This window comes from Alexandromys fortis, unplaced genomic scaffold (assembly GCF_014885135.2).
Source record: "Alexandromys fortis isolate MF-2015 unplaced genomic scaffold, M_Fortis_MF-2015_v1.1 scaffold_265, whole genome shotgun sequence".
NCBI classification, from domain to species: domain Eukaryota; kingdom Metazoa; phylum Chordata; class Mammalia; order Rodentia; family Cricetidae; genus Alexandromys; species Alexandromys fortis.
Genome location: NW_026068166.1, coordinates 703,429 through 716,476, shown reverse-complemented (window position 1 = coordinate 716,476; position 13,048 = coordinate 703,429). Strand labels below are relative to the sequence as shown.

The window sequence follows — 13,048 nt, the reverse complement described above, 5'->3', positions numbered from 1 at the left end:
GGGAAAGAAAGACAGGTGGATCCCTGAGGCCATTAGCCATATATTCTAGCCAAATTGATGCGCTTAAGGTTTAGTAAGACATTCTGACTCAAAAAATCAGGTGGAGAGTGAATGAGGAAGACACTTGTACTGACCTGTAGTCTTCTGCACACGTGCATATACCCACAGGCACAGGTGCACACACACGTGTGAGCATGTACAAACACCACACACAAACACAAGGATTTGACTGAGTTTTAAAAGTATTATCCCAGAATTAGTAGCGTTGCAGAATTGGAAGAGAAGCTGAAGAGACCATCTGTTTCTGGTCAAACCTCTTCATTTTAGTGTCTCATAGCATTAAAGTACTTAAGCAATTTGCTCAAGATGACATGTTAGGTACTCAAAGCATCAGAAGAGAAAAAAATATTTCTATAAAAGGATTCTATTCTTTTAGACTTATTCTGACTTTGTACTTCTTTCTTTTGTTTGTTTATTTCTTTTTCTCTGCATAACTCTGACTATCCTAGAACTCACTCTGTGGACCAGGCTGGCTTTCAACTCAGAGATCTACCTGCCTCTGATCCTGAGTCCTGGCAATACCACCTGGCAACATCTCTCTCTCTCTCTCTCTCTCTCTCTCTCTCTCTCTCTCTCTCTCTCTCTCTCGTATGTTTTACAGGCTAAACCAAAGATCTTGTTCATGTTAGAAGAGCACTTTATCACTGAGCCATACTTAGTCCTTCAAATGTCAATTAGAATAGTGAATAGTCCTAGAAAGAACTGGTAAAGAACAGTCCATATGGGAAACCCCTGTTGTAGAATTTGAGTCAAAATTTAGAGAGTTATGTTCCAAGCATGAGAACCAGTATATGTCCATACACATCTCTCAGGAGAGACAGGAAATTGCTAGAAATCAAGACTGTTTTAAAAAGCAGAATCTAGTAGCTTCAGAGTTCCATGTTGGGAACGGCTAGAATGTTGCTTGGAGAGAAAGAAACACAGTGGGGGTGGGGCACAGGAAGAACAGAAAAGGGAAGAAAAGGAATGAGCAAGATGTGTGCACAAGTCCAAAATTTTTGAACTAAGGAGTAATGTGATAGAAATTTTGTCCTAGGTAGAATGTTTCTGTACCGTTTGCTCTTATTGTCTGAAATACATGAATGGTTTCAGAAGCCCTCATGAAACAACGAGCCCACTACATTTTCTAGTATATAATGTGCTATAGTTTGCAGAAACAGTGTTGTTTTCCCAGGATATTTTGAAACTTTTTTTTTTAAATTGTAGTGACATTAGAGATGAAAAATACGCGAAGGGACAATCATTCCAATCTTCCTTTTTTCTTATTGCATAATGTCCCCAATTACTATCTCTGCTGTGCCTCTGCAGTGGAGCGTGTGATACCCCATTCCAGTCACGTATTACACTACACTAACGCATGTGGATGTGAAGAATTCTTTGCTTCTTATAACTGAGAAACTACAATATCACAGAGACCTCTTTAAAAGCTAAGACCATTATTGATCAGACGATTTCAATTGCAGAATTCATAGCACCGTACATAAGGTAAGGTAACTGGTTTTTGCTTGATTAATGGCAGTAAGAATTAGATGACAACAGTTGACATATGGAAAATTTCTGAAAACAAAGGGCTCATATGTTGCCTGAAATGCTGTATGCTGCCTTAAATTCTTTTTCATTAAGTTCACATGCAGTAGAGAAAAGGTATTCAGACAGTTTCAGTTATTGCCCCTTTCCTTTTCTTTCCTGAAAAAAGGCAATTATGTTTTCTTTTCTCACTCATTGAAACATTTTTTTTCTCCTCATGTTTTATTTTTTTTAAGGATCGATGTTACAAATGTGGCCATTGCCATTTTATAGTTTGGCCTGATCAAAAGTTTAAAATATAGACAGCAAATAAGCCTCTCTATTTTTGAAAATACCATATCCCATTGTTGCCTCCAACTTATCACTAACATGTAGATTTAAAAAATTCATGGACAAAATATTGAGATAAATATTGAGATTCTAGGATGCTGAGTGCAAGCTTGCAGGAAAGCCTTGCAAAAGCATTTCTCTTCTGTTCTTCAAATCTGTTCTTCAAATCAATTTTTAAATAATGATGTCTTTATTAGTGAAAATTGCTTTATTCTACTCTACAGAATACTATGATGATGAAAAGCTTTTATGATAAAGTTAGACTCACTGTGAATAGGTCTTAAAGATGCCCTTTACTAATTGGGTCACTTTTGGAAACTTATTTAACCTCTCTGTCCCTCATTTGCTTCAAATGCTAAGAAAGTATTAGAAGGAAATCTACCTTTCACTGTTGCTGAAAGAATCACAGGGGCCAAACACTATGAAATGCTTAGAGCAGTGGACGGAACATAACACATAGCCTGCATTAGTTACTAGCATTATTATTATTTTATTGTGGGTAGAGTTTTTACAGCAGTGGTTTCAACTTAATAAAATCTGGTGTTCCTCTTCGGTATGAGGGTTGTCTGTTGGAATTGCAGACAATTTAGGCTGACTTAGACAGAAGGGGCAAAAGGCTTGTTTGTAGTCATACTACCTCAGGCTAGTAACTACTCCCGCTATTGGATACATTTCATTCTATTATTAAGCTCATTTGTCTTTTTCTACCTCTCTTCATGACCACTCCTTTCATAGCCACTGTTGAGAGTACAAAAATATGTTTAAAAATAAGTGGATTAGGAAACCCAATCAAATAGAAAGTGGGAAGCTTGCTTCTCATCTGTGCATTTCCCAGCTCCTTGGGTACCACTGGGCACTTAGCAGCTCAGCTCTGCTCTTTTGTCCCCCATAGGCTTATACGAGCCACACAAAGAACCCTAGCGCTTCCCTTTACCTTCCTTAGCAATGATGCAAGATATAGTCATTCATTTCTCAAAGCAGACTGACAGGGCAAAGAAGAAAGTAGGCAGAAAATCAAAAAGTTTAGTGTACCCACAGGCGAAATGCTTCAACAAAATCTAAGAGATCAAATGATAAAAAATTGCTATAATCTCCTTAGCTGCAGGAACTCTGGAGAGGGTGTCTTTAAATTGTTAATTATAATGTGTTCTGCCTTTTAAAGGATGTCCTTTGGTTATGCGTTCAGTGTAATGCCAAAGAGAATTCCATAACAAACATTCACTAATTTTATTGCTTTTTGTATGACACCGTGATACGCCAAGAGAGAACTCTGAAATTAGGATCGCTGTGTTCCCCATTTAAATTTACTCTAATGTCTTAATAGGCATCTCTCCTGTGGTTATGAGACAGTCCCATTTTAATCTAACCCGAACCCTCAAGTATCATTTCCATTCCAAGCAAATGAATGATTCATTTATTCAAAATAAAATGAATCATTCTGAAATTGGGTGATTTACATAAACATACGAGACATTAGCTACCTGTGCTAGGAAAATGAGGAGAATTTTGTCATCTTTATTCACATCTGGATCCCCCCAGCCCACCGCAATTTTTGCCTACCTAATGTTGAGAGACTTTTTCCGAAGTTCACTCCACTTGAAATTCATGTTATCCAAACGTCTTTGTAACAGGGCTGCCTCATCTGAACTTTCCAGGGACCTCAAGATTTTTTGGCCATTTTCATCGAGATTGTGATAGATGTCCGTGTGAGCTTCAATTTCACCTTGGAGATCCTACCAAACAGCAGGAAGAACACATTCAGAATTATCAAACAAAGAGACTAGCTGTGAATGTAAATTTGGAGAACTTGTTAGTTCAAAGAAATTCTAATTTTACAATTTGCAGAATACACCCTGCGTCATTTTTCTTGGGGTCCTGCCTCATAGAGTTATTATGGAGAATAAGAATAAATACCATATTAGATGTAATAAATGTGTTTCTTATTTTATGAATTAGAAGTAATACATTTATAGCACATTTCATAAGCTAAACTTTCTAGTCCATGAATGAAATGTTCTGATAAACACAAATATATATGTTTTATGAAATAAAATAACATGATGAAGGAGATCCCAGTGGTAATCATTTCATTACAATGAGAGTCGAGTTGTACTTTCAAAGCACCTATGAATCCACTGTGTTGACTGTGACCATAAAAGCATGGAAAAAAGGATAGCAAAGGTTGTACTTAGTCCACAACACCAACACATTAATGGGACTCTATGAGACAAGAACATCTTCTTGAAAACATACATTAAATTCCCCTTAGTGTTATAGCATCATACACATATTACAACACCATGCATTGATTACTAAGCATTTGATACATCATTTAAGAATATCATCATCGTTTCAGGCTCAGCAGGTAAAAAGTGTCCTTGGCAAGTTAGGACCTTGGTAAGAGTTAAGAAAAGAGGTATGCATTAAGTTTCATTTGTATAGACAGAAATAAAAAGACATCATAATATAAGAATCTGACCTTTACATGATATGTCTTCCTGTGCAACATTTTCAGCTTGAACCGGGGACTACAGCACTTATCCTGTTGCATAGCAAACCTAAGACAACCCAGCAATGGAATGGGCCCTGCTTTAAAATGCCAACTTTGCTTACATTCGGTCGGCAGAATGAGTTTAAGAGCACAGGCTTGGACAGTCAATAATCATAATCAGCTACATTGTACTGCTGGCTAAATGGTAGCCAGGCGTGTGGATGTGGGAGGGACCTCAAAGAATGGAGGCCTGGAATATGCAACTGACAGTTTGTATTAAACAGCCAACTTTTCTTATCATTTTGCCATAATAAGCCAGAGACATTAGAAATTCATTTTATATATGTGTTTCCCTCCTTGTTCCCAGCAGAACAGTCGAAGCCAAAGGAACATTCCTTAGAGAGCTGCCGGGCTCCAGCATTCCATTCTGCCTACACAATGAATGGAGGCTTTGTACATTATTTGACTTGCTCTTACAGATTTGTATGCTTCTCTTCAACAAGTTTAAAAATTCATTCTGAAGCTCTGAAAAATCGACTTGATCTGTGTGGCTTAAAAAGTTTTTTTCCCCGCCCCCCACCTCTAACTCTTTCTAAAATTTAATTAAATGCGCTGCCGCAGTAAAGAGGGAAGTGACAGCAATAACATGATAATTCTAAAGACGTGTCTCTTGTTTCCGGTCACATTCACTTGAAATGAGAAGTCTGAGAGCTGCAGAAATAAGGTAGATGGACCACGAAGGTTTCTTGTCACTATTTTTGGCAGTCAAAGTAGCCCTGTTGGACTCCATGTACTGGAAGAGGAATATAGATGGCATGAACTCAGCTGCTAAAGGACGGAAAATAATAAAACAGATGGAAGAACATCTATACTTATCACATAAAACTTGGGGCTGTTTGGGGATGTTATAGCTGGATTTACAAACGAGAAAATATAGTAGAAAATTATTCATGAGTTTCTTGCTGCATGGAGCTTAATCAGATAGACAGCATTTCCAGGATTTTCTTTTTTCTCTTTCAGTCTCTGTGGGACACTGGAACATATTTCTCTCTCTCTCTCTCTCTCTCTCTCTCTCTCTCTCTCTCTCTCTCTCACACACACACACACACACACACACACATTCACTATGTTGCCCAGGTTGGACTAGGACACATAATTTTTTTCTCATTCTTCAAAATTATATTTTTACATGCATGCAACACCATACTTAGATTTTTTTCTCCATTTTCTAAATCTATATGGTAGACCTGATTTGACATTTCTTCAGCAAAAGAGAAAGGTGAGCTTATTGAAGTTAGGGCAAATACCAGACCTAATTTGGTGAGCATTGCCTTACTTCATTTCTCTCTCTCTCCCTTTGTTTGCAAACCACCTAAAAGTTTTTCCCCCCCAGGGGATGCATTCGGGGAACCAAAACAAATCCTGTGCATGATATACAGGGAAACTAACATATTCTCTCTCTCTCTCTCTCTCTCTCTCTCTCTCTCTCTCTCTCTCTCTTTCTGGAACTGAGCTGATTCTTAGGGCACAACATGTGTAAGGCCTCTACCACCACTGAGATACAACCCCAGCTACAGAAAATAATTTAACCAATGGAATGACTGGGTAAACACCCTAAGTATATAAATGATCACACATTTGATTTTTTTCTATCTTGCCCTGATAGCAAAGACCCTGTCTTAATTGCTAGTTACTTAAACTCATATGCAATGGGAAACCATCGACATGTTTCTTTGCTGAATAAATGAGGAATTCTGAGGTGCAAACAGAATGCCGATTCATCAATGTGCTAATTTTCTTCTTTTCCATGACTGAGTAAAGTCTACTGCATATAAATATCTTCGTTGTCGCATTAACAAAGAAAGGAATACAAAATGCATAAGCAAGTATTTATCTAGTACCAATTATTTGTTTGGTCTTGGCATCATGGGAAAGATAGAAGGAATGCAAGTGATAGCTCTGTCTTTAATTTTAAATACCAAGTGTGTGTTTTTCTTTTAATTCATTTATATGATCAACTAAATATTGATGAGGAATTCTTGCCAAATCTCATAAACATTAGGAACAAAATTCCTCCTTTCAGCAAGGAACACTGCCTGAGATACTGTGTTAGTGTTGGAAGGTAAAAAACTTACGTCCCTTACAGTTTTCTATGGCATGATGATAGTGTAGAACAAGTTATAAAGGTGCCATAAGGGCTCTGTGTGTCACCGAGTTCTTATGAGTCTATCACCGTAGTTATTTCTTCTTAGCCCTGGCTCGTGGTGAAGCACATCTCATTTTCTATGTGTCACAGATAAGAGAAGTTTAACTGACTTGCTTACAGTCACTTATCTGGCAAATGTTACAACTGGGAAATTGATCCAGTGTTCTTCACTTTGCCAGGTTCTATGCTGTTTCTCTTAACATATTGTGTATGAGAACTTGATGAAATCCACAGTAGTTATTGAAGCTTCAAAAGGAAACTGCACTGGTGAAAAAAAAAAAAAAGGAAGGCTGGGAGATAGTACGAATATATTTGATTAAAAACCCATACAAAATGTTTACTCACACGGGTCCCTTGTTTTGAGTGAAAAAGGAAATTCCGACTAGATTTTTCATTTTGCCACACACCGTTCAGGAAAGTACACTGAAATTGTCTCTTTACTCTAAAATATCTCTGCTAGGAGAAAAGAAAATAGCCCACTGATGGATCCTTTTGTTTACAAGACCTTGGGGGCAATTAGTTTCATCAGCAATGACGTAAATTATCAATATCAGCAGAGTTCTATCACATTCCTTTGGGACGGCAGACTAGTGTTCAATCTGTCAAACTATAGGGCTCACGCACAGTCTTGAACCTGAAGTGAATATCGTTGGGGGACACAGGATTCTCTCTTAAAGGTTATAATGGAGATTTTTTTCACGACCATCAGGCAGTGTGAACTATAGGTGGAGAGGAAGCATAGATGCAGCAGGTAGGATGCGACATAAGTCTATTTGAGTTAAGCTATCAGGAGGTCACTGGCCTTAGGCTGGTATTAGACTTAGGAAACAGAAAAGCAACAAGTTGGTAAAGAAAATAAATAGGATTATCAGAAGATAATCAATCTGAATACAAGATTCTTTTCATAGAAAATAATTCGTTTTATTTCCTTTCTGAACTAACCAGAAAAAAAAATCACTCAAGTCATAGGTACTACATCCATTTCGGGATAATTGGCTTTTCTTTGCTCTCATTGTGATTGTATTTCTCTAGGCAAAACAATAGCTAGTGAATAGTGGAAAATACTATCTATATAAACAGCATCAGCAACATACGTAAGACTTATGATGAACTAGGCACAGCTCAATGAACTGTACATGCAGAATCTTATTTAATTTTTTCAATAATACTCGAAAGTAAACACCGTTATTATCTTCATTTTCTATGTAAGAGAATGGTTTTACAGCACTGTTAAAAATGCCCAAGATCACATAGCTAACAAACAGTTAGCTGTAAGATTTTGAACCTAGATACTTATACTTCAGGAGTTATGATCTTAACCATAAGGGTACATTTCCTCTGAGGTTTTAAATAACTGGTGGTAACTTTCCCCATTAATAATACTCCCACATGAATTTCAGTAAATATAACATTGCTGTCAGGTAGTGAAAACTATTATTGTTTTCAGTACTCCAAGAAGGACGTGATCTTATTCTGCAGTGTGTTAAATAGAACTGAAGCGGTGGATGGAGATACAAAGAGAAGAAACATGAAGTTGAGAAAGTAAGTACAAATGGAAAAATGCTGTGCACTCCTGGAAAGGAAATTCGTATACAAGCTCTCTATAATTCTGTAGAAAGTTCATCAGTGAGCACCAAGAAGGCTCAGGCACTATATAAGAAATCTGACCAGGGTTTACAGTATCAGTGACTGGGTATGCTACTTCAGGTAGGAATTTTGGAAATATCACATGCCCTCTTTCCCTGGGAGTCTAATCTCTTGTTATAAATTCTCCCTTTTCAGCACCCAAGGAAAGCATAAGGCAAAGCAGCTAAATCGGCATAAGTTTTGATTCTTCCTCTTCCTTGTTCCCTTTCATGTCTCCGGCTTCACTAAATATTAAACAATACCTAACTAGCTGGGGTGTTTCTTCAGATGCTCCAAAGAGCAATTTTGTAAAATCTTTTGTACAGCGTCTAGAACACAAGTCTTTAATAAATGATAGGCAATAGAAGGCCTTCTATTTCAAGGAGGTCCAGATGGAAACCAAGAGATAAAAACAAGACTTCATGAAATGATGAGATGCGTCTCGAGTCCGAAGAAATAGATGGAATTTAGAAAACCGGGAAGTAGACATTCCAGGTAGGGAGACTAATGTGGAAAGGGCATTAATGTGACAGAAGCCTAATTTATGAGCCGTGGGAATAAATTGCGGTCTCCTAATGGAATGGAAAATGAGTGGTAGGGAGAAATTGAATCAATCAAGTTCCCTAAATTAAATAGGTGAGAAACCTACTTAGAAAGTGATTGAAAATAAAAGCTTGTAACAGAAAGTACAAAGGCAAGATTATTAAATATTTTAACTCTGTCATTCAACACCTAGAATGATCTTTGATGCTTATAAGCAATAAGGCAATTGTGGAAGATTATTAAATGTTATGCGATTTTTAATAGTAGAAACACTAAGAATGAAGATAGTAACAGTGTTGTACTCTCCTCTTTATTATCACAAGCAATGGATGACTAGACTATTTTAAATCATGGAATTTTCTTACCTATGTGTATAGAATTAATTATCTTTTAAATAGGATTCAGTATATTAATTCAGCCACTAAAACAACAATAGTATGAAGAGTACCTAGACAAGTAAAACACAAAATTACCATATGAATAAACAATCCAACCCCTGGACAGATATGCAAAGGAAATAGAATCAATGTGCCAAAGAGACGTCTGTGTCTTCATTTTACTGTGCACTATTTAGAAAGCGCTAAGACATGACCATACTGTAATTTTCTATGAGTCAATGATTACACAAAGACAACATGTTACTAGATACAATGAGGTAGTATACACACATAAAGGAAGTGCAACCTCATCATTGACCAGAACATGAATGAACCTAGAAGACAAACACATACTGAGTGAAATAACATAAAAATAGGATGAGAATTATTACACGATCTCATTTATACATAAAGCAATGTAAACAGGCTGAAATTATAGTTGAGAGTAAAGTCACAGTTATCAAGTGTTAGGTGAGGCAGCATATAGGAAGGAGGAGATGCTCAAAAAATGAAACAAAGTTTTCAGTGGAAATGAACAATAAGCTTTAAAAGTATTTCAAGCTGTCCAGTACAGTAAAATATTTTTCACAAAAAAGTATAAACAAGCTAGGTCATTGAGTTGCTATTAAAACATAATGCTGATAAATACAATTATGGATTATTAATTAAAATATATTAATTCACTAGGCAAATAACATTCTCCAACTTCAAGATCATGGAGAAATGAGGAATTAAACACAGAAACAATAAAAACAAATGGCTATTATTGCTCTAAAAATTTCATTATGGGTACATTGTCTCTGATGTTTTGTAAGAGCACTTAGTGTATAAATAATTAAAAGAACAGTAGTTACTCTTACAGCTTACTAAGAGTGAAGAGTGACCTGATTTCCAAGTGTGTATAAAGTCAGAGACAATATCCAAAACAGGGCAGAAGCTATCCTTATGGGCTAATCATTTGAGAACATTGTGAACTGGGAGCCTTGGGTTCACTCAGTGGGGCTCTCTGTATGAGTAATAATTATGGGAAACATCACTTGGCTTTATAGACAAGCAAAATAATTAATAATCATAATGGTGGTTCTGAGTTCATCAAAGAGAGTAGATTGTTTCACAAACTTGAAGAGAAATGCAGCGTACGTGAAACAGTATTCTCCAACACAAGTGCTTTCAAAGGGTTTTACTATTTTAGAGAAGTTGCAATAGCAAGCACATAAAATTCCTTTAGTTTGATTATGTTCCACCCTTCATTTGATGTTCGCTGTAAATTGCTGAACTTTCCAAGTGTAGACACACAAAGACAGCTACACAAACACACCATCGTGGGATGAGAACAGAAATGAACTCGATATTTTCATTGAGAGTTCTTTAAAAAAAATTTTATGGACTCTGGGAATTTCATATCATGTATCCCATACTACACAAGTTCCAGTCCTTCAGTATACACTGTCCAACATTATCACTTCCCTGCCAAAAGAAAATGAATAAAAATAGAAATTAAAATAAAAAAATCATGTCGTTTCTCTGTCTTTAGCAATCTACATCACTTATTCGTTCATTGGAGTCACATTGAGAGCTGTGATTTGCGGGGTGTCATGCAGTATATTCTTTTTTCCGAGCAACTTTACTTGTAAATGTTCATTGCAGTGAGTCATTGGTCTGTTTTAAGGCTTCTGGCTTCTGGAACACTATCAATACTGGACTGTCACCAAAACTGCTCTTGAGTATCCTGCTGTTGCCCCAAGTCAAGGAGATCCTGTGACTATCATTCTGCAGGTCCAATCCTTTCACGTGCTTCAGCAGGTCATAGGTGGGGTAGATGTTGAGGTGGGTCAACACAAAGCCCTGAATGTTGGCCTGGCTAGTAGCTGGATCGCTAGTCCCTGGCCTCTACCAGGATAGCCCCCTCCATGAAGGGTGGGACGAGCTCTCCCTCATCCTCACCCCTGGGGTCAGTTCTTGTGTCCACACCACCAAAGGCAACATTATTTTTTAAAGTTACTTAGCTTTAAAATGTTTAAGTCTAACCCTCATTCTCTAAACTCCATTTATTCCCCAATACTCTCCAGCACTATTGCCTTCTAATTTCATGTGCTAATTTTTGAGCCAACTTAGAGTGGGCTAACTTTTAGACTCCACTTAGTGCTGCCCGTAGGCGTATGGGTGCAGGACCATCTACTGGAGCATGGGTAGCTTTTCAACACCTACAACCTTGAGGAAAACTGATTATCCTTCTACCACCAGAAATTGCTGATAACTCCTCAGGTATGGGTAGGACTTTGTGATAACTTCCCTCTTGTATGCTAGGATTTTGTCTGACTTGGGCTTCACAAGGTCTCTTGAATTCTGTCACAACCACAACTGTAAACTGATATGTGCAACGGCCATGCTGTAGCAGCAGATCTTTAAACATGTGCCTGCCAAGCAGAATGAAAGAACCTAGTTGGTCTGGCGTTCGCAAATCCCTTTTAGTGATTTATTTTGCCTGCATGTTAGAAATATATCAGTCTGGTATTAACTGGACAGCAGACTAGAATTAGTAAAAAAATAAACTTTTTGCCAAGTTATCCATATGAAGCAATTGGACTGTTTTGACCTTTTAAGGACTTTAACCTAGCCACCTAAGGTTCCTAGCTAGATCAGGACACAGACTTGAGGAGAGAGACACTATTAGGAGTAGCTTCGTTTCTCTTCCATGTGTGTCCATTGCAATTCTGTTTGAAGCAGCAGAATGTCATCCCAAGGGAAGGAAGCAAGAGTCAATTTAAAGACTTGTTTGGCTCAGAGCCAGGTTACTCCTGGTAACTAAGGAGTGTGTTTTCAGGTCTACTGAATTGCAATGTGCCTTAAATGCTGGGCTACGGATTTAGGAGTCTATAAGCTTTGCTTTAAAAAATGGCTGTTATTAACGTCCTCTGAGACTATTATCCTGCAGGGTTTGTTGTCTTTGCTTTCATGTCTCACTTGAAAATTCTCACACTTTCAGCATGAGAATAGCGGAGAGAAGGGATAAGCTTTCGTGCCTCAGTACATTCCCAGGTGCAAAGCTTTATTTCCAAACCTAATCTTTGAAAATGCCAGGCCCAGGGTGGATTACTCCTGGAGGAAACTGAGCAAAACCTCATTTGTCAGACTGCCTTAAGCAATCCCATATTGCATGGTTATCCTTTACTTTACAGCTAATATCCCCTTTTGAGCGAGTATATAATATATAATATAATGGTTGTCTTTCTGGGTCTGGACTACTTCACTCAGGATGATGTTTTCTACTTCCACCCACTTGCCAGCAAATTTCATGACGTCATTGTTTTTCACAGCTAAGTAATACTCCATTGTGGAAATGTACTGTATTTTCTTTACTCATTCTTCCTTTGAAGGACATCTAGGTTATTTCTCGTTTCCAGTTTTTGATATTGCAAATAAAGCTGCTATGAACACAGATGAGCAACTGTCTTTGTGATATGATAGAACATCCTTTGGGTATATGTCCAGGAGTGGTATAGCTGGGTCTTAAGGTAGGTCAATTCCTACTTTTCTGAGAAACTGCCATATTGATTTCCAACATTGTTGTTCAAGTTTGCACTCTTACCAGCAGCAGAGGAGTGCTTTCCTTGCTCCACTTCCTTTCCAGCATGTGCTTTTGATCTTAGTCCTTCTGACAGGTATAAGATGGAATCTCAGGGAGTTCCGGTCCAGGCACCAGGAGAGACATCACTGGGGTGAGTGAATTTCTGACCGCGGCAGCAGCCCGGGACAGGGAACTCAGACACCCCTCCTACACTTCCTGGTCATCCTCAGGGGCTACTCTGCCCGATACCTCCTCTCTCTTCCTATCCCACCCAGCTTGCATCCACAGCCCTCTCCGCCCCCTCCGTCTGACCCCCTTCC

At 37.9% G+C, this 13,048-nt stretch overlaps 1 protein-coding gene across 3 annotated transcripts in view; it reads right to left on the bottom strand.

Moving 5' to 3' along the window:
- Positions 1-13,048, bottom strand: part of Dmd (dystrophin) — a 1,091,134-nt gene that overhangs the window by 394,124 nt on the left and 683,962 nt on the right. For all 3 annotated transcript variants that reach the window (XM_050128228.1, XM_050128226.1, XM_050128227.1), the window contains exon 13: positions 3,478-3,650. In XM_050128228.1, coding sequence (XP_049984185.1) covers positions 3,478-3,650 — 173 coding nt within the window. The remainder of the gene's footprint in view (positions 1-3,477; positions 3,651-13,048) is intronic.